Below are 24,290 nucleotides of genomic sequence, written 5' to 3'. Positions count from 1 at the left end.
ACAGCACATGATGGAGACGATGATGAGGAGGAGACCATCTCTCTGGATTCCAGAAGGCATGAGGTATCATGTTAAGACTGTGAAAGTACTATTTACTCTACAATGGTGAGGAGTCCTCATCAAAATCAAAAAATCTAATTTCTTTTACAGGACCCAGATGCTATACAGTGGGAAAACCAGCCTGGCAACATAGTGCGTATTAATAAAAGGACACCACATCCTGCCAAATTCCAGCTGCGCTAATTGTATTGTGTTCACAGAGCTCACAAGCTATCAGAAAGTTGTATGGCAACCACCTCCGGCGCCAAATAGAACTGGCAGACATAGACATTCAGTACAAGAAGAAAAAGATGGAAAATGTTGCACTGGAGTCCGAAATAAAAAAGAGGACAATTAGGAAACTGGACCTTGAAATAAAAAAACTTGAGAGGGAGGTGAGATATGCCTTCAATGTACACTGTATGCTAACTGTAACACAAATGTATTAATCATTATTTTTCTTTCCTCCCCCAGCTCCAAGAAGATGACACAGCTCAAAATAAAAATTAGGTATATTCTCGTAAAGTCAAGTGAGCCATGACATATGAGCTCTTATTGTGAGCACACAGGACGGTGGCATCTTTCTAAGGTTTTTTTTATTTTCCCAGCAATCAGTACAACCAAGTCATCGTTATAAGGCATCGCCCTCTTTTGCCCACCCCCCCAGCACCAGGTGTGGCCACTAGCCTATATGAAGGCCCAAAATTGTGTGTTCCTTTCTGCTCTGACAATGGCATGCCCATTCGTGCGAGATGTGGTGGATGAAGAAGCACTTGTGCTGAGGAGAGCCTTCAGGCGAGAAAGGGTCTTCAGGGACCGGTTGGACCCACTGGCCTTCCCTGATGACCATCTATATGAAAGATACAGGTTTTCTGCAGATGGCATCAGGTATCTATGCAGACTACTGGGTCCCAGGATTATGCACCGCACTGCACGGAGCCATGCACTGAGTGTGGAGCAAATGGTTTGTGTGGCCTTGCGCTTTTTTGCTAGTGGAGCCTTCCTGTACTCAGTGGGGGATGCAGAACAGCTGAACAAGGCCACAATTTGCCGCACAATAAGGAGTGTGTGTCTGGCTATCAAAGCATTAGCAGATGTCTTCATCTCCTTCCCTGGCCACAGAAGACTCTGTGACATCAAAGAGGAGTTCTATAGGATTGCAGGTAAGAGGATCTACAAATTACAGGACAACTGTTAACACATAGTAGGATACTCATTACTTTGTGTGACAGGTTTCCCCAATGTCATTGGTGCAGTGGACTGCACACACATAAGGATAAAAGCCCCCTCAGGTGCCCATGAGGCCGATTTTGTGAATAGGAAATCCTTTCACAGCATTAATGTTCAGGTGAACATAACTTTTTGATATTGTCCATTGACGAACACTCTGCATTGCCAGTGATGTGCATTGATTGGTGTAATATTCCTCATCTTATGATTTCAGATGGTCTGCAATGCTGACTGTGTGATCAGCAATGTTGTGGCAAAATGGCCTGGCTCAGTCCATGACTCCAGAATCTTTCGGGCCTCTGAAATCTATCAGTGCCTATCACAAGGTAAGCCACACAACCCCTATTTATAACCATCATGGCTGTGTCAAGAATATCACTGTGTTTATGAGGTAGTAATGATGAGATTTTGTGTTGACAGGTGAATTCTCTGGTGTGTTGCTGGGAGACAGGGGGTATGGCTGCCAGCCTTTTCTCCTGACACCTTTCACAGACCCCCAGGAAGCACAGCAGGCCTACAACCATGCCCATGCCAGGACCAGGGCCAGAGTTGAAATGACCTTTGGCCTCCTGAAGGCACGCTTTCACTGCCTTCACAAATTAAGGGTCAGCCCTGTTAGGGCATGTGATATTACTGTGGCTTGTGCTGTCCTCCACAATGTGGCCTGCCTGAGGAAGGAGAGGGCCCCCAGAGTGCCACCAGCCATGGACTGGGACAATCCGGCAATTTTCCCTGATGACGACAGTGGTCGGCTGCTGAGGGACCAATATGTGTTGAATTATTTTAGTTAGTATGTGTGCTTTCAATTTTGGTTAAATATGTCCTGCGGTGGCAGAGGAATTTGGGTTTTTTTGGGTTCGTTTTTTTTACGAATTTGGCCTCTTATAATGTTTGTGCGGTATACTGTGTGTAATACAAGGCTGCAGGGAGGCTACTGCATCCATTCATTTGTCTGTTCAGTTGATGTGTATGGATTTGTCCTGCATTTATTTTAGTGTGCAGACATGCAGGGTGTGTTATATACAGACCTTTGAATGTGTATGTATCATTTTGTATAATATGCTTGGATTCTGTGCTTTCCATCTTGTAGAGTCACTGTGACTTCAGTTTCGAAAGGAGCTGATGGTTTACCTGCTTTGTTTTGTCCTTATTCAATAAAGGAACATAATGTTACACATTGTGTTTTTATATTCATATGGAATGTGTATTTGTTTATATGACAGAGTACTAGGGCCACACTGAAGAAAAAGGATAAAGTCATAAATTTATGAGGCTGGTTCTTTCTGCAGAAAAGCTACATATTGTTTTTACAGTTTTGATACTTATGACAATGTGATACTTAATATTCTGGCACATCAGCATGTCTTTGTTTATGAAACCATACTGAAGTACAATTTCACAAAATGCCCCACATCTGTCATTTTAACAACTGTCCTCCTTTAAAACAACTGGTTACAATATTATGACTTGTGTTTTTTTTCCCCTCTGTGGCCCTAATATTCTATCATTTTATATATAGCCTTATAGTCTATGGGAAACTGTAAATTATCTAATGATAGCAACATCATCTAAAAATCATTTTTTATCCAAAATCATTGAAATTAATGATCACAAACGTTTAAATAATGACAGTGGGTCTAGTTATATGTGATAACAATGTATAGTGAGCAGTGAAATAACTATTGGTTTCCATTTGTGGTGACTGCTGACTGACATTAGGGATGAGATTAAATAGATCCTGGAATTTAGCCTGGTCTGGAGCAGGCTAGCTCCACAGAATAAATCTCCATGGTAATTTATACCATAACATATCCTCCTGCCCCCTATCCATCTTTAGTGCAACCGGATTACGGATCAATTGAGCCAGGATCACCAAGATATCCTGGCTTAATCCCTTATCCTAGTTTTGTGCAACAGGCCCCTGTTCTGGTTTACCAAACAATTGTTTATTTGAGTAAAATTTCGCCGGAATTGGCTTTAGCTAGAGTGAGTTTGCTAGTTAGCTTCAGTGTTGTTAGCACCGGTTAGACATGGCAGCGAACATTCCCCCTCCCGCCGTTATGAGGCTCAGCGGGGATTGGAGCACGAACTGGGATACGTTTAGAGGTGAATGGGAAGACTATGCGCTAGCAACGGGACTTCTGGAAAAGGACGAAGAGGTAGTGGCTGCCACTTTGAGGACTATAATGGGAACTGAATGCCGACACGTATACAAACACAACCTGAACCTAACAGCAGCTCAGCAAGGTAACGCTATAACTATTCTTGATGCTCTTGAACATTACTTTAAGCCAGCAAAGAACGTCATCTACGAGCGTTATGTTTTCGGTTGTTGCAAACAGGAGAACGGGGAGTCCATTGACAGCTTTGTCATTAGGTTAAGGGAAAAGGCAGCTACATGTGACTATGGTGCTTTAAGAGATGAACTGATCAGAGATAAGATTGTGCTTGGCATAACTGATGAGGGCACCCGCAGACGTTTGCTGAGAGAACGTGACCTGACGCTGGTCTTGGCAGTGGAGACATGCCGTGCAGCAGAGCTTACTGATATACGGATAAGGTCCATGGAGCTAGAAAGGCAACATATGGACAATGTCAATGCTACATTCAGGCAGCCAGTAAAGAAATTCCCCTTTGCTACACCTAATGCTAATACTACAGCCAACTCTGCAGTAGACAACCCCAATACATGCCGATATTGTGGCATTTCTCATGGACGAGGAAAAGAACACTGCCCAGCCTATGGAAAAATATGCAAATCCTGTGGTACAGCTAATCACTTTGCAAGGGTCTGCATGAAAAGCAAGAGAAAGGAGGGTAAGGTGCACTCCATTGAAACAAACACAGATGAAGGGAACAACAGCACAGAGGATGTATATGCTAGCGAGTGCATAGGGGCAGTGAAGGCAAAAGGAAAAAAGTGGTTTGTCACTCTGCTACTTAATAATAAACCACAGCAATGCCAGATAGATTCAGGGGCCACATGCAACGTTATGAGCCTTAAAGATAAAAGGAGGCTCGCGCCCAGAGACAATCTCACACAGAGTAGCACCAAGCTGAAACTGTATTCAGGCCAGTTCATGACCTCTTTAGGCCTGTTTGTGACAGAGTGTGTTTTACGTGGCCAGAAACACACCCTTGAGTTTGAAATAGTTGAGGCTAGTCAACAGCCATTACTGTCAGGTTCTACATGCGAGCGCCTTGGGCTTATTAACTTTACCATCCCAGCTGATCTTAACATTATAGATAAAGTCAAGGCTGGGCCCCTGAGCAAGGAGACACTCCTAAGCAAGTACCATGATGTCTTCAACGCCCCGGTCGAGTCAGTTCCCGGGGAAGTCCACTTTGAGTTGGACGCAGCAATCCAGCCTGTCCAGTGTGCACCCCGCAATGTACCAGTGGCCATGAAAGCAGCTACGAAGGCTCAGCTTGACAAATACGAAGCAGATGGCCACATGATATCCGTCACTGAGCCTACAGACTGGATAAGTAATATGGTTATCATCAAGAAACCAGACAAGCTACGGATATGCATTGATCCTAAACACCTCAACCGGGCTCTGCGACGTTCACATTACATTATGCCCACGTTGGAGGATGTTCTTTACAAGCTCCCAAAGGCCAGAGTTCACGCTCGTGGACGCCAGAGATGCCTTCCTGCAGTGCAAGCTCGACGAGCCCAGCAGCTACATGACCACCTTTTGGACACCCTGGGGCAGGAAGAGGTGGTTGAAGCTTCCGTTTGGTGTCTCCGTGGCTCCAGAGGTGTATCAGCGGAAGCAGCACGAGCTGTTGATGGGACTCAGTGGCGTGGAACCTATAGCAGATGACATCCTCGTAGTGGGCTGTGGGGACAGTGATGAGGAGGCAGAATGTGACCATGACGCCAAGCTGCTGGCCCTGATGGTCAGATGCAGACAGGTCAAGCTAAGGCTAAGCATAAAAAAGCTTCAGTTTAAAGTGCCAGAGGTCCGCTTTCATGGGCACATCTTGTCCTCCATCGGATTGAAGGCGGATCCTGAAAAAGTGAAGGCTGTCTTGGAAATGCCCCACCCATCTGACGTGAAGGGAGTGCAGCGCTTCGTCGGATTCGTCACTTACCTGGCCAAATTCCTACCGCGGCTCTCTGAAGTGTGTGAGCCACTAAGGAGGCTCATGGACAAGGACGCCATCTGGCATTGGCTCCCAAAACATGACGCAGCGGTGAGGGAAATAAAAAAACTGGTCACCCAGACACCTGTACTGCGTTACTACAATGTGTCAAAACCTGTCACGATTCAGAGTGACTCAAGCCAGTATGGACTGGGCTGTTGCCTCATGCAGGAGAGCCAGCCTGTGGCATTCGCCTCTAGGGCACTCACCCTAACAGAGCAGAACTATGCCCAGATAGAGAAGGAGTGCCTCAGCATTGTGTTTGCATGCCAACGCTTCCACCACTACCTGTACGGGCGCGACAATATTACCACAGAGACAGATCACAAGCCCCTTATTGCTATATTCAGCAAGCCTCTTCTGAATGCCCCAAAACGACTGCAGAGCATGCTACTGGCCCTACAAAACTACAACCTCAAGGTGGTGTATAAGCCAGGGCCAGAGATGTATGTGAGTGACACGCTCAGCAGGGCTACTGCATCAGGCATTCACACACGCTCCATGCATGAACAACACGCAGTGTGCAGCTTACAAAGAGAGCAAGTGGATGTTGAACACATCAACCAGGCTGACTACCTCAATGTTACGGACCAGCGCCTTATACAAATCAGACAGCACACAGACAGGGACGGACAACTCCAGGCATTGAGGTCTGTGATTATGATGGGCTGGCCCGACTGCAAGGAACTGCTTTAGCCGTCAGAGAATATTGGCCAGTCAAAGAGGAGCTCAGTGTTCAAAACGGAGTAATATTCATGTGTCAGAGAGTCGTTATTCCCGGTCTCTGCGCCATGAGATGTTGGCGCGTGTGCACTCAAGAGGTGAGGCCTGTTACAGACAAGCACGTGACACACTGTATTGGCCAGGAATGCAGAGTGAAATCAAAGACTATGTCAGTAAATGCACAATCTGCAATGAATACGCCATTGAACAACAGAGAGAGACGATGATGTCCCACGAGCTACCGATGCGCCCCTGGCAGATAGTAAGTTTAGATCTCTTCCAGCACAGTGGCAAAGACTTTCTGCTGGTAGTCGATCATTATTCAGACTTTTGGGAGATTGACCTCCTCCCCGACCTCTCAGCAGAGACAACGATCAAACGCTGCAAGGCTCAGTTTGCCCGCTATGGCCAGCCAGATAGGGTAATTTCAGACAATGGACCCCAATTCTCCGGTGTTGAGTTCCGAAAATTTGCTGCAGGATGGGAATTTGAGCATGTCACTTCATCACCACGATACCCAAAAGCAAATGGGAAGGCGGAGTCCGCAGTAAAAATCGCAAAGAACATCTGCAAAAAGGCTCTGCGAGAGGGCAAAGATGCCTGGAAAGCAATACTGCAGTGGCGCAATACCCCGACAGAAGGCATGGATAGCAGCCCGGCCCAGCGCCTCATGGCACGGCGCTTAAAAGCAGCTCTGCCAGTAGCCAACACTCTCCTGGAGCCCTGTGTGGTGACTGACGTGCTGGTGAAGCTACGTCACAGAAGACAGGTCTCCAAGTTCATCTACGACAAATCAGCAAAAGACTTACCTGAGCTCAGGGTGGGTGAAACGGTGCGAATGAAGCCACTACCAGGGGACCGGACGGGCCTCTGGAGACTCGGATCCTGTGTACAGAAAGTGGCACCACGCTCCTACTTGGTCGAAGTGAATGGATCACTGTACCGTCGCAACAGGGTTGACCTTTGGATTGCTGAGCCAGCACCTACTCAGAACCCTGATGGTCAAAGGGGTCGCATGACAAAAGACGGAACTCCAGCAATGGGGCCTGAGGCACTGGGCGAAGAGCCAGGTGATCACAGGTCAAGTCACATGGGGCCTGAGGCACTGGGCGAAGAGCCAGGTGATCACAGGTCGGCTGCTCCCTCGCCCATCAATACTCCTCTTAGACAGTCAGGTGACACGCCTGTGCGGGAACCCGCAGTCCTCGCAGACAAGCCCCCTGTCTTTTCACGCTACGGGCGTTTGTCTCAGCCACCAAAAAGACTTAATCTGTAGGTTTCCCATCAGGGTTGACAGAGATTAAAAGAAAAAAAAAGTGAAGAGACTATCAAAATGTGTTAAGTTGTTAACTGAGAAAAAAAAAAAAAAAAAAAACTAAACTGTTCATGTTGGAAATTATTACTAGGTTTGTTTTGTTAATGAATTGACACCTCCTGTCCTATTTTATTAAAGGGAAGATGTTATGGGTGTAAGATGGCACAGTGATGCCATCTGTTGGTAAATGTTTATTACTGCAACTCATGTATTTATACCGGGGTGCTGGAGATACCCGGAAGTGTCATGATGTACAGAACAAGGCTGGTTACTCGCATGAATGTCTCTGTCTCGTCATTTACCATTGGAACAAACAGTGTGCGTTCTCAATGGACATTGTTAATTCGGGTGCGTTCGTAAATTCGCTCTGACTCTACTCCGATTGCAGAGCACCCTCGTCTGAGTACCAGAGCGCAGAATAACTGGTGAATTTAAAAACGCTCAACACCCGTTGAATATGGCCGGTGTCAGTAAACATTTCTGCAAAAAAGCTTAAATTAAATTGTTGCCAGCAGCACAGTTAGTCACCAACACTATGGATAACATGAAAACAGCCTAACCAGCTCTGCTAGGGCAAGTAAAATGGTAAGAGTGAGGTTTTCTCTCATGTGTGTCTAGTAAGCTATCCAACGTTAGCCAGTTAGCTTGGATCGACTCTACTCCTCAGCCATATAGTATTTGTTTACAAACAGTGGCCTTATACAAGCTTATGTTTTGGTTTCTGGTAAGGGTAATACAGTTGAAACATTTGAGGCATTTATAAGTTATATTCTTCAAGAATCAATGGTTATATAGTAAATGGGTCTTTCTATAACTGTCCGTGTAGATTTCCTGTGGGGGTCAAATTGTTACAGCTGTTGATTAGTCATTGTATAATATTCTGGCAATTATTTTCATGCCATTACATGAAATGCAAAATATTGTCTTGTCTTAGCAAGGTGTTGCTTAAATAATGTTAGCCGCTAATTGCTAATTAGTGGGCTAGCTAGCTTGCTAAATGTATTAAGAGTCAGAGCAAACGTAGCTAGCTATTACTGCCTGGTACCAGTGCTGGTGTAGGCCTAGATAAGCATGTTTGTGCAGCGGTATCTTATCAGAGAGGAGTAAGCGAAGTATGAATATGTTGGCTAGCTAGCCGGCTACATGAAGTAAGAAAACAACATGTAATGTAACATCTAATTAGGGTCAACTGGAAACACTGACCAACACTTTGCTTCCTACCATGTCTTCTTTTCTGAGGTTTATTGTCAGACTACACTCATCAGGTGTATTGCTGCCACCTACTGTACGGGGTTGTAAAAAATAACCAAAACGCAAACAAAATTGGGATTAACAAATCATACTAATTATGTAAAATAAACACAAACCAAATTCACTCCACTACCCTGAATTTCAAACAAAAATGGTACTATTCAGATCCTACACAGGTTCAGGAACCTGGGAGGGGTGGGACGTCTTCATTCAGTACTCCCTGTATCATTTAGTCTGAAGTCCTGGAGATCCAGAAATCTATTTGCCGCCTTCACAATCATGTCTAGCTTCTTAGATGTTTTATTAGTTTATTATTAATGAAATTTATCACTGCTGCAGTGAGGGCAATGCAAACGCAATTTTGTTGTAGAAACTCCTCCAAGTTAATGCGGAAACTGCTAGTTTTGGACGAAGGTTACTAATAATTTATTAATGCAATTTGTCACTTGCTCTATAAACACAACAAAGTCCACCTTGTTCACTATTAGTGTGTTGGGATCCTTCTCCTGCATGACTTCACTGTGGGACAAGAACTACCTTCTCCTCTCTACTCCTTCAGCTATTTTCACTGCCTCCACATAGGACACCTGCTGGATGGGCCTGATCATCCTAGCTACTGTGACATCCTTCATCCGTACAGGGCACTCCGGGAACGTGATTCCCATCACAATTACAACATGCTTCATCTGACTACGACATATTTATTCCTTTGACAAAGACTTGCCACATGTCCAAACTTTTTTACAATTGTAACACTGCAGCGTCTTCTGTATATCTCACTTACCCAGGTTTTACATAAGATGGGAGAACCACTTCCACTCCTGGTCACTCAAACTGATTCCACTTTACCCAATTCATCCTTCACCATCTTTGAGACCGTTAATGGGTCACCCACAAAAACATCCTTGCTGATGATACCCACTTCGACCCTAAACTGCTGTTCATTACCAACTTTAGCCCTTTTCACTCCACTGTTCTTCAGCATCGTCCACTCAGTCTCAACAACTGTACAGAGTCACTGTTCTTCACCATCGTCCACTCTGTCTCACCAACTGTACTCACGCCAAGAGAATCCCACAATGCTTCCTCCATTGCTCCTCCAGTCATCCCCTGGACTCCCTCGCTCTGTGCTGTGAAAGATGTGAGAGTTTGTGTTCTCAAAGTAGCATCTATATTGTTCTCATTCCATCTATATTGTTCTCATTCCAGCACATCTGTTGCTTCACCAACTTGTTATCCCTTTTGTCTACACTACTTGCTGCCATTTCCCTTCCTGATTTCCCTCTTGGATGTCTCCACCACGCTCCTACTCTGTCAGTAATTCCTCCCTGGTTTATTAATAGGTAGTCAAACAACAATATATTCAAGGTGCTGCACATTCCATTCCAAATCTAGAATTAGAGTCGTCATTATGTTTCCATGATTTCAAAAGTTCACCAGTTAACTAAGCCTATAATGTGGACACACTGGATGTCGATACCAAGGAACTTGAAGCTTTTAACTGCTCCACTACAACCCCTTTCGGTGAGAATGGGGGGGTGCTCAGTGTTTACTCCCAGGGTCCTTAGCTTAGTGATGAGCTTTGAGGGTCCTTAGCTTAGTGATGAGCTTTGAGGGTACTATGGTGTTGAACGCTGAGCGCTAGTCGATGAATAGCATTCTCACGTGGGTGTTCCTTTTGTCCAGGTGGGAAAGTGCAGTGTGGCGTGCAATAGAGATTGCATCATCGGTGGATCTGTTGGGGCGGTATGCAAATTGGAGTGGGTCTAGGGTTTCTGGGATAATGGTGTTGATGTGAGCCACGACCAGCCTTTCAAAGCACTTCATGGCTACAGACGTGAGTGCTACGGGTCGGTAGTCATTTAGGCAGATTACCTTAGTGTTCTTGGGCACAGGGACTATGGTGGTCTGCCTGAAACATCTTGATATTAGACTCAGACAGGGGATGAAAATGTCAGTGAAGACCCTTGCCAGTTGGTCAGCGCATGCTTGGAGTACACGTCCTGGTAATCCGTCACATCGGCTGCGGAGAGCGTCATCACAAAGTCATCCGGAACAGCTGATGCTGTCATGCATGTTTCAGTGTTACTTTCCTCGAAGTGAGCATAGAAGTAATTTAGCTCGTCTGGTAGGCTCGTGTCACTGGGCAGCTATCGGCTGTGCTTCCCTTTGTAGTCTGTAATAGTTTGCAAGCCCTGCCACATCCGACGAGGGTCGGAGCCGATGTTCAAGGGGTATATCAATCTCCCAGGGTAGCAGTAATACGTTGAGAGATTTGTCCAGAAAAGGGTTACGCCTCCCATAGGTGGCTCATTATTGGGATTCATTGCTGATTCCTACCTGTAGCTCACTATGAAGTGTGTAGTGATACAGGTTAAGGGCCCTGTTGGAGATTGGTGGTTGGTAGTGGAGTCCAGGGAACAAGCAGGGTTGGACACGGCCATGTTATTATCCCACACAGTCTCTGTGGTTCATTTGAACCCCGTTCCTGGGAATTAGATTTGATTACGCATTTTTTGATTACAAATCGTCCCAGTCTGTTACCACAGAAGGGGTCCGTTTGTCCCATTTCCAGCAAGGTTACGAGGCGCTTTGTAATTTCCAGAGTCAGTTTATTTTGGTACTGTCCATATGTAGCTTGTTTTTGGTCACAGAATGGCTGAATAAGTGCAACATTTTACCTGGAGCTAACTATGCAGAGCATAGCAAATGTGGAATGACTTTAGCTTCCCTCCAGGCCTGAGGGCACACGCTCTGTAGTAGGCTTAAATTAAAGATACGGAAAATAGGAGTGCCAATGTAGTCCGCTATTATCCTCAGTAATTTTCCATCTAGATTGTCAGACCCCGGTGGCTTGTCGTTGTTGATAGACAACATTAATTTTTTCACCTCTTCCACACTGACTTTACGGAATTCGAAATTACAATGCTTGTCTTTCATCATTTGGTCAGATATACTGGGATGTGTAGTGTCAGTGTTTGTTGCTGTCATGCCTAAGTTTGCTAATCTTGTCAATGAAAAAATCATAAAAGTAGTGGGCGTTGTGATGAATGAGCCATCTGATTCAGTTAATGATGGAGCAGAGTTTCCCTTTTTTCCCAAAATTGTATGCAAGGTTCTCCAAAGCTTTTTACTATCAGTCTTTATGTCATTAATCTTTGTTTCATTGTCGTTTTTTCTTTTTATTCAGTTTAGTCACATGATTTCTCAATTTGCAGGACGTTTGCCAATCGGTTGTACAGCCAGACTTATTTGCCATTCCTTTTCCCCCATCCCTCTCAACTATACCATTTTTCAATTCCTCATCAATCCACTGGGATTGAACAGCTTTTACAGTCATTTTCTTAATGGGTGCATGCTTATTAGTAACTGGAATAAGCAATTTCATAAATCGTGCAGCGTCTGGTTGCTCCTCATTACATACCACAGAGCAGCAAATATTCTTTACAGCATCAACATAGGGGTCACCTGTTTTATTAAATAATTGAGACACACAAATGACTCGAGGGAACCAGAGATCAAGATAGCCTAACCATAAGGAAAAAAAACTCTTCCTTAGCATTCTCCTCACGCTGCTGCTGGCCTTCGTAAATTCTGAAGTTATGCTCCTGAAGTTTCCAGTAATAGGCTACAACAGCAGTCGGCAACCTTTTCCATTTGTAGTGCCAATTTATCTGACCATTTCTACTGATCTGGTGCCAGTTATGATTTTCATATTCACATTTTACTGGAACATTTCATTTAGTTTATAATAGTAATAATAATTCTAATAGTCTTTATCTCAATCATTATCTGTGATTAATCTATATTCTATATAAATCGAAATGAAAATTATACAAATCTAAATAACTTTTATTGCCATTGCCAACTATGTAAAAATAGCCTACATAAAGCCAACAAATAAAACAGCTAGAAAATATCCAGATATCCAATCACATTGGCTGCGCATGGCCTGTACATAGAACTTGAAACATTGTATCAACTATCACCTAGGTCAGTCCGAAACTTGATATAAAATAGTCTGGGCCCTCAGTTGCCCGCGCCAGTGAGTTTGGGACAGACACAGCTGTAGGCTATTTGTGTAAGGGATAAGAAGTAATCAGGTATTTTATGACATTTCCACTGGATCAGAGCATTACATTTTTCCCTTTCATGTCGAGTGGTTATCAAGAGTGGGAGCTGGAAATATTTTACAAATACTTTGAGGAACTATTGTCATTCGCCAATTGATTTTAGTAAGACTTTGATTACTTGTTGTTTTGAGGTGACGAGAAAATTACTTTGAGAAGCTCTACAAATCATTAGTGGTGGTGCGTAAATACTATCAGGCATCCCCAAATAGGTGCATCGCTCTCTGCATCGCTCTCTGCCCTTTGTTTGCTAAAACGCAATTTGGTTGCAGAAACTCCTCCATGCTATTGCGGAAACCGCGAGTTATACCAATACCATAGACCTACTGTAGGACCCGTAACTTCATCTAACAACAACATAGACCTACTGTAGGACCCATAACTTCACCTAACAACAACATAGACCTACAGAAAGGTGCCTATATTGGAGAACAAAAGTTGTCTGGCACACTGCTTAGGATTTCAACAACTTTAAAAACGTATTTCTAGCATACAATCGTCGATGTTACTACTAATGGGAAAACAAGACAAAATATGACTGTTGTTCACTTGACTGTCTTAAGACAAATGTCAAATAATTAACATTCATTACAGACGTCATTGTTTGTACAACATCATGACTACGCTGTTGGCATCACCTTTTTACAGTGTATTTTTGCTGTTGTGGGACTTAAACCATCTGTCTGACTTTTTGTTCACACAGGAGAGACGTGACTATCGTGGATCCTCTGGGGGGACTCAACAACCTCATGATACTGCCGAGGCAGAGAAGAGTCTCTCCACATCAAAACACCTCAAACACCAGCAGAGACCCACAGGGAAGAAATCTCATTGCTGCTCTGACTCGGAAAGGTTGCAAATCTTCATCAGAACTTAAAATACACCAGAGAACACACACAGGAGAGAAACCCTACTGCTGCTCTGACTGCAGGAAGAATTTCTTAAGATCAGATTCACAAAAAATACACATGAGAATTCACACTGGAGAGAAACCTTATAGCTGTGATCAATGTGGGAAGAGTTTTACTCCATCTAGCCAGCTGATTGTACACCAGAGAACACACACAGGAGATAAACCTCATAGCTGTGATCAATGTGACAAGAGATACTCTGATAAAAGATCTCTGATTAAACATCAGAGAATACATACATGAAGGAGTTGTTTCATGATATCAATGAAATAATGTCACAATGTAGAATGTTTTAACATTGTAGAATGAGTATTTTAATGATGTTCTACCTTATCATTTGCCCTGTTCAATTGATTGCAGCATGATATGGATATTAGCCTTAGGGGAAAATCCAGACTCTGAATTGAAAGAGTATTATTTAACAAAAAGTGACTAACAAAAAAAGAGCTGTGTTACACTTACTGCGTTGGTGACCCACTTGAATTAAAATGCAACACTTAAAAATGTAGCTAGCTGTTTTCTACAAGTTGAAAAAAAAAAATACATGTAATATGATAATTGTTGCAGATGTATGTGTATATACACATGGACGCAGTATAATAAATTGGTCTATAATCAATTTTATTAACAATCTAACATCACTCCAGTATTTCTTGACAACATTCAAGTGCTAATTGTCTTTATTCCACTAATGAAGAAGCATGACTCAAATCACCTCATATTTCAAACATTCAGCCTGAGAAAAGATACATGTTTTATTATTCCATGCATCACCCTTAAGTTAATTATTGTCAATACATATTAACAAAGGGGTGAACATTTGGTTTTGATTTTCATATTTACAATTTATGTAACATTTAGTAATCATAATTATTTATGCAACCAGCTGACCAATTTTGGGTACAATTATATTGACAATGTTGCCCCGCTTTTAGATATAATTATATTGAAGTTGTTACCCTTCTTTTAGAATATCAGGATTCATTCTCAGATGTGCCAACCCAAATGCATGACATTAGGGACTGGGCCCCGATCCAACAACATGCCTATCGATTGAACCCTGACAAGAGAGAGAAGCTCCGCAGTGAGGTGGAAAGTTACTTCGGATATTGCAGGTGTTGGTTGCTGATTGTCTCAAGGGTGGGCAGTCAGCAAGTTGCCATGGATTACAACTTATTTTGACTGCATGTTTTTCTGTATTGGAGATTAGAATTACAATTTATTTTGTTCCAAGGGGAAGAGAGTTGTAGAACTTGAGTTTTAGGAAGACGAGAGTTCTAGAAGCTAGTGGGGGGAAATATAGGATATATTTGTTATCATAAGGGGGAAGGTGTTACAGGCTTTGGTTTTTCCATTCAAGTTTTGAGGTTGGACTTTCGCACATAGGACGCACTGATTGGCGTCACCTCGTTAGTCAGTATGTGTTACACCTGTGCTGGCTTGTCCATCTCGTTAGTGGGAAGGTGTTTCAAGTCAAGAAATGGAACGGCAAGGCTGCAGAGCTGTGGGAGACCACCTCAAGCCCCTGGTAGAGCCGGGGGGTGGTGTTTACCACTCCACCATGCCTTCAGCAGGCTGGAAAAGTGGGATTGATCCATTTGTTTCAGTTTTCAGTTGTTGATTTCAACATTTTTCAGGTTCAACAAATAAACTGGGTTGGTTGAAAAGTGATACTAAAATGACCATAGTGGAAGATAGATTGAATTTACACTAAGATGGATCAAAATATGTGTTGCTTTTCCACATATTTGTTGATTGGTTTTGCAAGAGTCTGTTGATTGGTCAGTCATTGGGTTCATTTGTTTTGCAATATGTTCAAATCAAGCTTTATTTATACAGCACATTAAAGACATGGATGCAACACTGACTTCACAGGAAAAAACAATGAAAATAAACAAACAGAATAACTGAAACTAAACTGGGAGACTAATGAGCATTCTAAGTAAATGCCATCGATTAAAATATTAACAATTCACTGCAATATCCAACCCAAAATATCTTGTCTTACTCCATTGTTTGATGTTACGTTCTCCAGCAAGAAAACCAAAAATGTCCCTCAAACAGAAGAGGGAACTAACAACCAAAACTAAACAGGTTTTAGGAGGGGTTCTGAAAGTCACTATGGGGGTGTCCACTGAAAGTTGACTAGTAGCAACAACTGGGACCTCAAAGACACCCACCATGAGACCCACTAAATCTGCCCAAGAAGAGGCAAACAAAATAAAAACCCACAACAAACTTAAAGACAGGAAGCAAACCAAAAAAGGTGGAGCAACTAAAGGTGTTGACTGTCCACATCTATCAGACAACTGGAGCACTGGGCCAGACAATGGTTTGTCCTCTGACAAATCAACTGTGCATTTCGGTGTTCCTCAAGGTTCCGTTTTAGGACCACTATTGTTTTCACTATATATTTTACCTCTTGGGGATGTTATTCGAAAACATAATGTTAACTTTCACTGCTATGCGGATGACACACAGCTGTACATTTCAATGAAACATGGTGAAGCCCCAAAATTGCCCTCGCTAGAAGCCTGTGTTTCAGACATAAGGAAGTGGATGGCTGAAAACTTTCTACTTTTAAACTCGGACAAAACAGAGATGCTTGTTCTAGGTCCCAAGAAACAAAGAGATATTCTGTTAAATCTGACAATTAATCTTGATGGTTGTAAAGTCGTCTCAAATAAAACTGTGAAGGACCTCGGCGTTACTCTGGACCCTGATCTCTCTTTTGACGAACATATCAAGACTGTTTCAAGGACAGCTTTTTTCCATCTACGTAACATTGCAAAAATCAGAAATTTTCTGTCCAAAAACTATGCAGAAAAATTAATCCATGCATTTGTTACTTCTAGGTTAGACTACTGCAATGCTCTACTTTCCGGCTACCCGGATAAAGCACTAAATAAACTTCAGTTAGTGCTAAATACGGCTGCTAGAATCCTGACTAGAACCAAGAAATTTGATCATATTACTCCAGTGCTAGCTTCCCTACACTGGCTTCCTGTTAAGGCAAGGGCTGATTTCAAGGTTTTACTGTTAACCTATAAAGCGTTACATGGGCTTGCTCCTACCTATCTTTCCGAGTTGGTCCTGCCGTACATACCTACACGTACGCTACGGTCACAAGACGCAGGCCTCCTAATTGTCCCTAGAATTTCTAAGCAAACAGCTGGAGGCAGGGCTTTCTCCTATAGATCTCCATTTTTATGGAACGGTCTGCCTACCCATGTGAGAGACGCAGACTCGGTCTCAACCTTTAAGTCTTTACTGAAGACTTATCTCTTCAGTAGGTCATATGATTGAGTGTAGTCTGGCCCAGGAGTGTGAAGGTGAACGGAAAGGCTCTGGAGCAACGAATCGCCCTTGCTGTCTCTGCCTGGCCGGTTCCCCTCTCTCCACTGGGATTCTCTGCCTCTAACCCTATTACAGGGGCTGAGTCACTGGCTTACTGGTGCTCTTTCATGCCGTCCCTAGGAGGGGTGCGTCACTTGAGTGGGTTGAGTTACTGGTATCATCGGATGGGGCCACAGTGTCTCCTGACCCCTCCTGTCTCAGCCTCCAGTATTTATGCTGCAGTAGTTTATGTGTCGGGGGGCTAGGGTCAGTTGGTTATATCTGGAGTACTTCTCCTGTCTTATCCAGTGTCCTGTGTGAATTTAAGTATGCTCTCTCTAATTCTCTCCTTCTCTCTTTCTTTCTCTCTCTCGGACAACCTGAGCCCTGGGACCATACGTCAGGACTACCGGGCATGATGACTCCTTGCTGTCCACCTGGCCTTGCTGCTATTCCAGTTTCAACTGTTCTGCCTGCGGTTATGGAACCCCTACCTGTCCCAGACCTGCTGTTTTCAACTCTTAATGATCGGCTATGAAAAGCCAACTGACATTTATTCCTGATTATTATTTGACCATGCTTGTCACTTATGAACATTTTGAACATCTTGGCCATGTTCTGTGATAATCTCCACCCGGCACAGCCAGAAGAGGACTGGCCACCCCTCATAGCCTGGTTCCTCTCTAGGTTTCTTCCTAGGTTTTGGCCTTTCTAGGGAGTTTTTCCTAGCCACCGTGCTTCTACACCTGCATTGCTTGCTGTTTGGGGTTTTAGGCTAGGTTTCTGTACAGCACTTCAAGATATTAGCTGATGTACGAAGGGTTATATAAAATAAACTTGATTTGATTTGACATTCTTAAATAGAACCTGGACCAGCTCAGGTGAAACACCTTCTAAAGAGATGGACAAGCCAGCACAGGTGTAACACATACTGACTAACGAGGTGACACCAATCAGTGCGTCCTACGTGCTAATGAGCTATACATGCTAAAGTCCAACCTCAAAACATAAATGGAAAAACCAAAGCCTGTAACACATTCCCCCTTAAGACAACAAATATATCCTATATTTTTGTTGGACAAGTTTGCTCACCACCAACAGAAAACAATTTCCATTTCACATTATAATCAACTACAATGCTTCACCAATATAAACACGGTGTCTACTGTCAACAATTTAAATAAGGAGAAAAAAACTCTTATTTTTTCCCACTAGCTTCTATAACTCTCGTCTTCCTAAAACTCACTAGCTTCTAGAACTCTCGTCTTCCTAAAACTCACTAGCTTCTAGAACTCTCTCCCCTTGGAACGAGCGCAAACAAAACTAATCTCAATACAAAAAAACGTGCAGTCAAAATAAATTGTGATCCATGGCAACGCACTGGCTAAACGCAAAACACAAATATTTTTGACTGCCCACCCTTGAGACAATCAGCAACCAAGTTGTCCTTACCACAGTCATGTCTGATTTCAAGAGGACTCCTGCAATATCCGTAGTAACTTTCAGTTTTAACGTGTCCAAATCAATAACCAATATGCAGAAACAGTTTGGGATAAATTGAAAACCTAAACATAAAAAGTGCTATAAACATAAACATCTGCCACAATAATCATATTACTTGTAAAACAAGCACCTTATAAAATGCACAAGCACCAAAAATGTTGTTGTTTTGACAAGTAGCAATAAATCACTGATATCGATTAGGGGGAAATCAGGCTGTATGTGCTGTTGAAACTAACAACTAAAAGAACACATGGAAATGTCATTTCAAAATCATTTGTGCGAGAGAAGGGAGATGAAGTTGCACGTCCTGTTAAAACTAACAACTCAAAAACCACACGGAATATGGGAATAATGTGTACATCCCTGTTTAGAGGACAACTTGTAGAAAGCAGATCGCTACATTTTGAAGTGTTGCATTTTGATTCAAGTGGGTCACCAACGTGACTAGGTCTTTACTGCTATATGTGTAACACATAGGACTAGTCTACCTGGTTACACATATAGAAGTGGGACCAGTCTACCTGGTTACACATATAGAAGTAGGACTAGTCTACCTGATTACACATATAGAAGTAGGACTGGTCTACCTGGTTACACATAAAGAAGTAGGACTAGACTACCTGGTTACACATATCGAAGTAAGACTAGTCTACCTGACAACACATATAGAAGTAGGTCTAGTCTACCTGACAACACATATAGAAGTAGGACTAGTCTACCTGACAACACATATAGAAGTAGGACTAGTCTACCTAGTTACACATATAGAAGTAGAACTAGTCTACCTAGTTACACATATAGAAGTTGGACTATTCTACCTGGTTACACATATAGAAGTAGGACTAGTCTACCTGGTTACACATATAGAAGTAGGACTGGTCTACCTGGTTACACATATAGAAGTAGGACTAGTCTACCTAGTTACACATATAGAAGTAGAACTAGTCTACCTAGTTACACATATAGAAGTAGGACTAGTCTACCTGGTTACACATATAGAAGTAGGACTAGTCTACCTAGTTACACATATAGACGTAGGACTAGTCTACCTGATTACACATATAGAAGTAGGACTAGTCTACCTGATTACACATTCAGAAGTAGGACTAGCCTACCTGACAACACATATAGAAGTAGGACTAGACTACCTGACTACACATATAGAAGTAGGAATAGTCTATCTGGTTACACATATAGAAGTAGGACTAGTCTACCTAGTTACACATATAGAAGTAGAACTAGTCTACCTGGTTACACATATAGAAGTAGGACTAGTCTACCTGGCAACACATATAGAAGTAGGACTAGTCTACCTGACAACACATATAGAAGTAGGACTAGTCTACCTGTTTACACATATAGAAGTAGGACTAGTCTACCTGGTTACACATATAGAAGTAGGACTAGTCTACCTGGTTACACATATAGAAGTAGGACTAGTCTACCTGGTTACACATATAGAAGTAGGACTAGTCTACCTGACAACACATATAGAAGTAGGACTAGTCTACCTGCTTAGACACATAGAAGTAGGACTAGTCTACCTAGTTACACATATAGAAGTAGGACTAGTCTACCTGGTTACACATATAGAAGTAGGACTAATCTACCTGGTTACACATATAGAAGTAGGACTAGTCTACCTAGTTACACATATAGAAGTAGGTATAGTCTACCTGGTTACACATATAGAGTAGGATTAGTCAACCTGACAACACATATAGAAGTACACATATAGAAGTAGGACTAGTCTACCTGATTACACATATAGAAGTAGGATTAGTCTACCTGACAACACATGTAGAAGTAGGACTGGTCTACCTGACAACACATATAGAAGTAGGACTAGTCTACCTGACAACAAATATAGAAGTAGGACTAGTCTACCTGGTTACACATATAGAAGTTGGACTAGTCTACCTGGTTACACATATAGAAGTAGGACTAGTCTACCTGGTTACACATATAGAAGTAGGACTGGTCTACCTGGTTACACATATAGAAGTAGGACTAGTCTACCTAGTTACACATACAGACGTAGGACTAGTCTGTCTGGTTACACATCTAGAAGTATGACTAGTCTACCTGGTTACACATATAGAAGTAGGACTAGACTACCTGACTACACATATAGAAGTAGGACTAGTCTACCTGGTTACACATATAGAAGTAGGACTAGTCTACCTGATTACACATATAGAGGTAGGACTAGTCTATCTGATTACACATATAGAAGTAGGACTTGTCTACCTGGTTACACATATAGAAATAGGACTAGTCTACCTGGTTACACATATAAAAGTAGGACTAGTCTACCTGGTTACACATATAGAAGTAGGACTAGTCTACCTGACAACACATATAGAAGAACGACTAGTCTACCTGGTTACACATATAGAAATAGGACTAGTCTACCTGATTACACATATAGAAGTGACTATTCTACCTGGTTACACATATAGAGGTGGGACTAGTCTACCTGGTTACACATATAGAAGTAGGACTTGTCTACCTGATTACACATATAGAAGTAGGACTAGTCTACCTGGTTACACATATAGAAGTAGGACTAGTCTACCTTACAACGCATATAGAAGTAGGACTGGTCTACCTGGTTACACATATAGAAGTAGGACTAGTCTACGTGGTTACACATATAGAAGTAGGACTAGTCTACCTGGTTACACATATAGAAGTAGGACTAGTCTACCTGATTACACATATAGAAGTAGGACTAGTCTACCTTTTTACACATATAGAAGTGGGACTGGTCTACCTGGTTACACATATAGAAGTAGGACTAGTCTACCTGATTACACATATAGAAGTAGGACTAGTCTACCTAGTTACACATATAGAAGTAGAACTAGTCTACCTGGTTACACATATAGAAGTAGGACTAGTCTACCTGGCAACACATATAGAAGTAGGACTAGTCTACCTGACAACACATATAGAAGTAGGACTAGTCTACCTGTTTACACATATAGAAGTAGGACTAGTCTACCTGGTTACACATATAGAAGTAGGACTAGTCTACCTGGTTACACATATAGAAGTAGGACTAGTCTACCTGGTTACACATATAGAAGTAGGACTAGTCTACCTGACAACACATATAGAAGTAGGACTAGTCTACCTGCTTAGACACATAGAAGTAGGACTAGTCTACCTAGTTACACATATAGAAGTAGGACTAGTCTACCTGGTTACACATATAGAAGTAGGACTAATCTACCTGGTTACACATATAGAAGTAGGACTAGTCTACCTAGTTACACATATAGAAGTAGGTATAGTCTACCTGGTTACACATATAGAGTAGGATTAGTCAACCTGACAACACATATAGAAGTACACATATAGAAGTAGGACTAGTCTACCTGATTACACATATAGAAGTAGGATTAGTCTACCTGACAACACATATAGAAGTAGGACTGGTCTACCTGACAACACATATAGAAGTAGGACTAGTCTACCTGACAACAAATATAGAAGTAGGACTAGTCTACCTGGTTACACATATAGAAGTTGGACTAGTCTACCTGGTTACACATATAGAAGTAGGACTAGTCTACCTGGTTACACATATAGAAGTAGGACTGGTCTACCTGGTTACACATATAGAAGTAGGACTAGTCTACCTAGTTACACATACAGACGTAGGACTAGTCTGTCTGGTTACACATCTAGAAGTATGACTAGTCTACCTGGTTACACATATAGAAGTAGGACTAGACTACCTGACTACACATATAGAAGTAGGACTAGTCTACCTGGTTACACATATAGAAGTAGGACTAGTCTACCTGATTACACATATAGAGGTAGGACTAGTCTATCTGATTACACATATAGAAGTAGGACTTGTCTACCTGGTTACACATATAGAAATAGGACTAGTCTACCTGGTTACACATATAGAAGTAGGACTAGTCTACCTTTTTACACATATAGAAGTGGGACTGGTCTACCTGGTTACACATATAGAAGTAGGACTAGTCTACCTGATTACACATATAGAAGTAGGACTAGTCTACCTAGTTACACATATAGAAGTAGAACTAGTCTACCTGGTTACACATATAGAAGTAGGACTAGTCTACCTGGCAACACATATAGAAGTAGGACTAGTCTACCTGACAACACATATAGAAGTAGGACTAGTCTACCTGTTTACACATATAGAAGTAGGACTAGTCTACCTGGTTACACATATAGAAGTAGGACTAGTCTACCTGGTTACACATATAGAAGTAGGACTAGTCTACCTGGTTACACATATAGAAGTAGGACTAGTCTACCTGACAACACATATAGAAGTAGGACTAGTCTACCTGCTTAGACACATAGAAGTAGGACTAGTCTACCTAGTTACACATATAGAAGTAGGACTAGTCTACCTGGTTACACATATAGAAGTAGGACTAATCTACCTGGTTACACATATAGAAGTAGGACTAGTCTACCTAGTTACACATATAGAAGTAGGTATAGTCTACCTGGTTACACATATAGAGTAGGATTAGTCAACCTGACAACACATATAGAAGTACACATATAGAAGTAGGACTAGTCTACCTGATTACACATATAGAAGTAGGATTAGTCTACCTGACAACACATATAGAAGTAGGACTGGTCTACCTGACAACACATATAGAAGTAGGACTAGTCTACCTGACAACAAATATAGAAGTAGGACTAGTCTACCTGGTTACACATATAGAAGTTGGACTAGTCTACCTGGTTACACATATAGAAGTAGGACTAGTCTACCTGGTTACACATATAGAAGTAGGACTGGTCTACCTGGTTACACATATAGAAGTAGGACTAGTCTACCTAGTTACACATACAGACGTAGGACTAGTCTGTCTGGTTACACATCTAGAAGTATGACTAGTCTACCTGGTTACACATATAGAAGTAGGACTAGACTACCTGACTACACATATAGAAGTAGGACTAGTCTACCTGGTTACACATATAGAAGTAGGACTAGTCTACCTGATTACACATATAGAGGTAGGACTAGTCTATCTGATTACACATATAGAAGTAGGACTTGTCTACCTGGTTACACATATAGAAATAGGACTAGTCTACCTGGTTACACATATAAAAGTAGGACTAGTCTACCTGGTTACACATATAGAAGTAGGACTAGTCTACCTGACAACACATATAGAAGAACGACTAGTCTACCTGGTTACACATATAGAAATAGGACTAGTCTACCTGATTACACATATAGAAGTGACTATTCTACCTGGTTACACATATAGAGGTGGGACTAGTCTACCTGGTTACACATATAGAAGTAGGACTTGTCTACCTGATTACACATATAGAAGTAGGACTAGTCTACCTGGTTACACATATAGAAGTAGGACTAGTCTACCTTACAACGCATATAGAAGTAGGACTGGTCTACCTGGTTACACATATAGAAGTAGGACTAGTCTACGTGGTTACACATATAGAAGTAGGACTAGTCTACCTGGTTACACATATAGAAGTAGGACTAGTCTACCTGATTACACATATAGAAGTAGGACTAGTCTACCTGGTTACACATATAGAAGTAGGACTAGTCTACCTGACAACACATATAGAAGTAGGACTGGTCTACCTGGTTACACATATAGAGGTAGGACTAGTCTACCTGGTTACACATATAGAAGTAGGAGTAAT

The 24,290-nt window shown here is 42.2% G+C and overlaps 1 protein-coding gene across 1 annotated transcript; it reads left to right on the top strand.

The window, feature by feature from the left end:
• Positions 1 to 671: 671 nt before the first annotated feature.
• LOC120035606 (putative nuclease HARBI1) lies at positions 672 to 2,060 on the top strand. Its single transcript, XM_038982204.1, has 4 exons — positions 672 to 1,202; positions 1,272 to 1,387; positions 1,484 to 1,595; positions 1,690 to 2,060. Exons 1-4 carry the CDS (start codon positions 731 to 733, stop codon positions 2,058 to 2,060), a joined length of 1,071 nt encoding a protein of 356 aa, XP_038838132.1. The 5' UTR covers positions 672 to 730.
• The last annotated feature ends 22,230 nt before the right edge of the window (positions 2,061 to 24,290 follow it).

Source organism: Salvelinus namaycush, unplaced genomic scaffold (genome assembly GCF_016432855.1).
Source record: "Salvelinus namaycush isolate Seneca unplaced genomic scaffold, SaNama_1.0 Scaffold1069, whole genome shotgun sequence".
Lineage (NCBI taxonomy): Eukaryota > Metazoa > Chordata > Actinopteri > Salmoniformes > Salmonidae > Salvelinus > Salvelinus namaycush.
This window is presented reverse-complemented; position numbering and strand designations above follow the sequence as displayed.

What these genes read in the sequence shown, in the direction of transcription:
- LOC120035606 (XM_038982204.1), top strand. Translation starts at nt 731, where the DNA reads ATGAAGGCCCAAAATTGTGTGTTCCTTTCTGCTCTGACAATGGCATGC. An exon ending in GGAGTTCTATAGGATTGCAG is followed by an intron (nt 1,203 to 1,271) that starts GTAAGAGGATCT and finishes TTTGTGTGACAG; the next exon opens with GTTTCCCCAATGTCATTGGT. An exon ending in TTCACAGCATTAATGTTCAG is followed by an intron (nt 1,388 to 1,483) that starts GTGAACATAACT and finishes TTATGATTTCAG; the next exon opens with ATGGTCTGCAATGCTGACTG.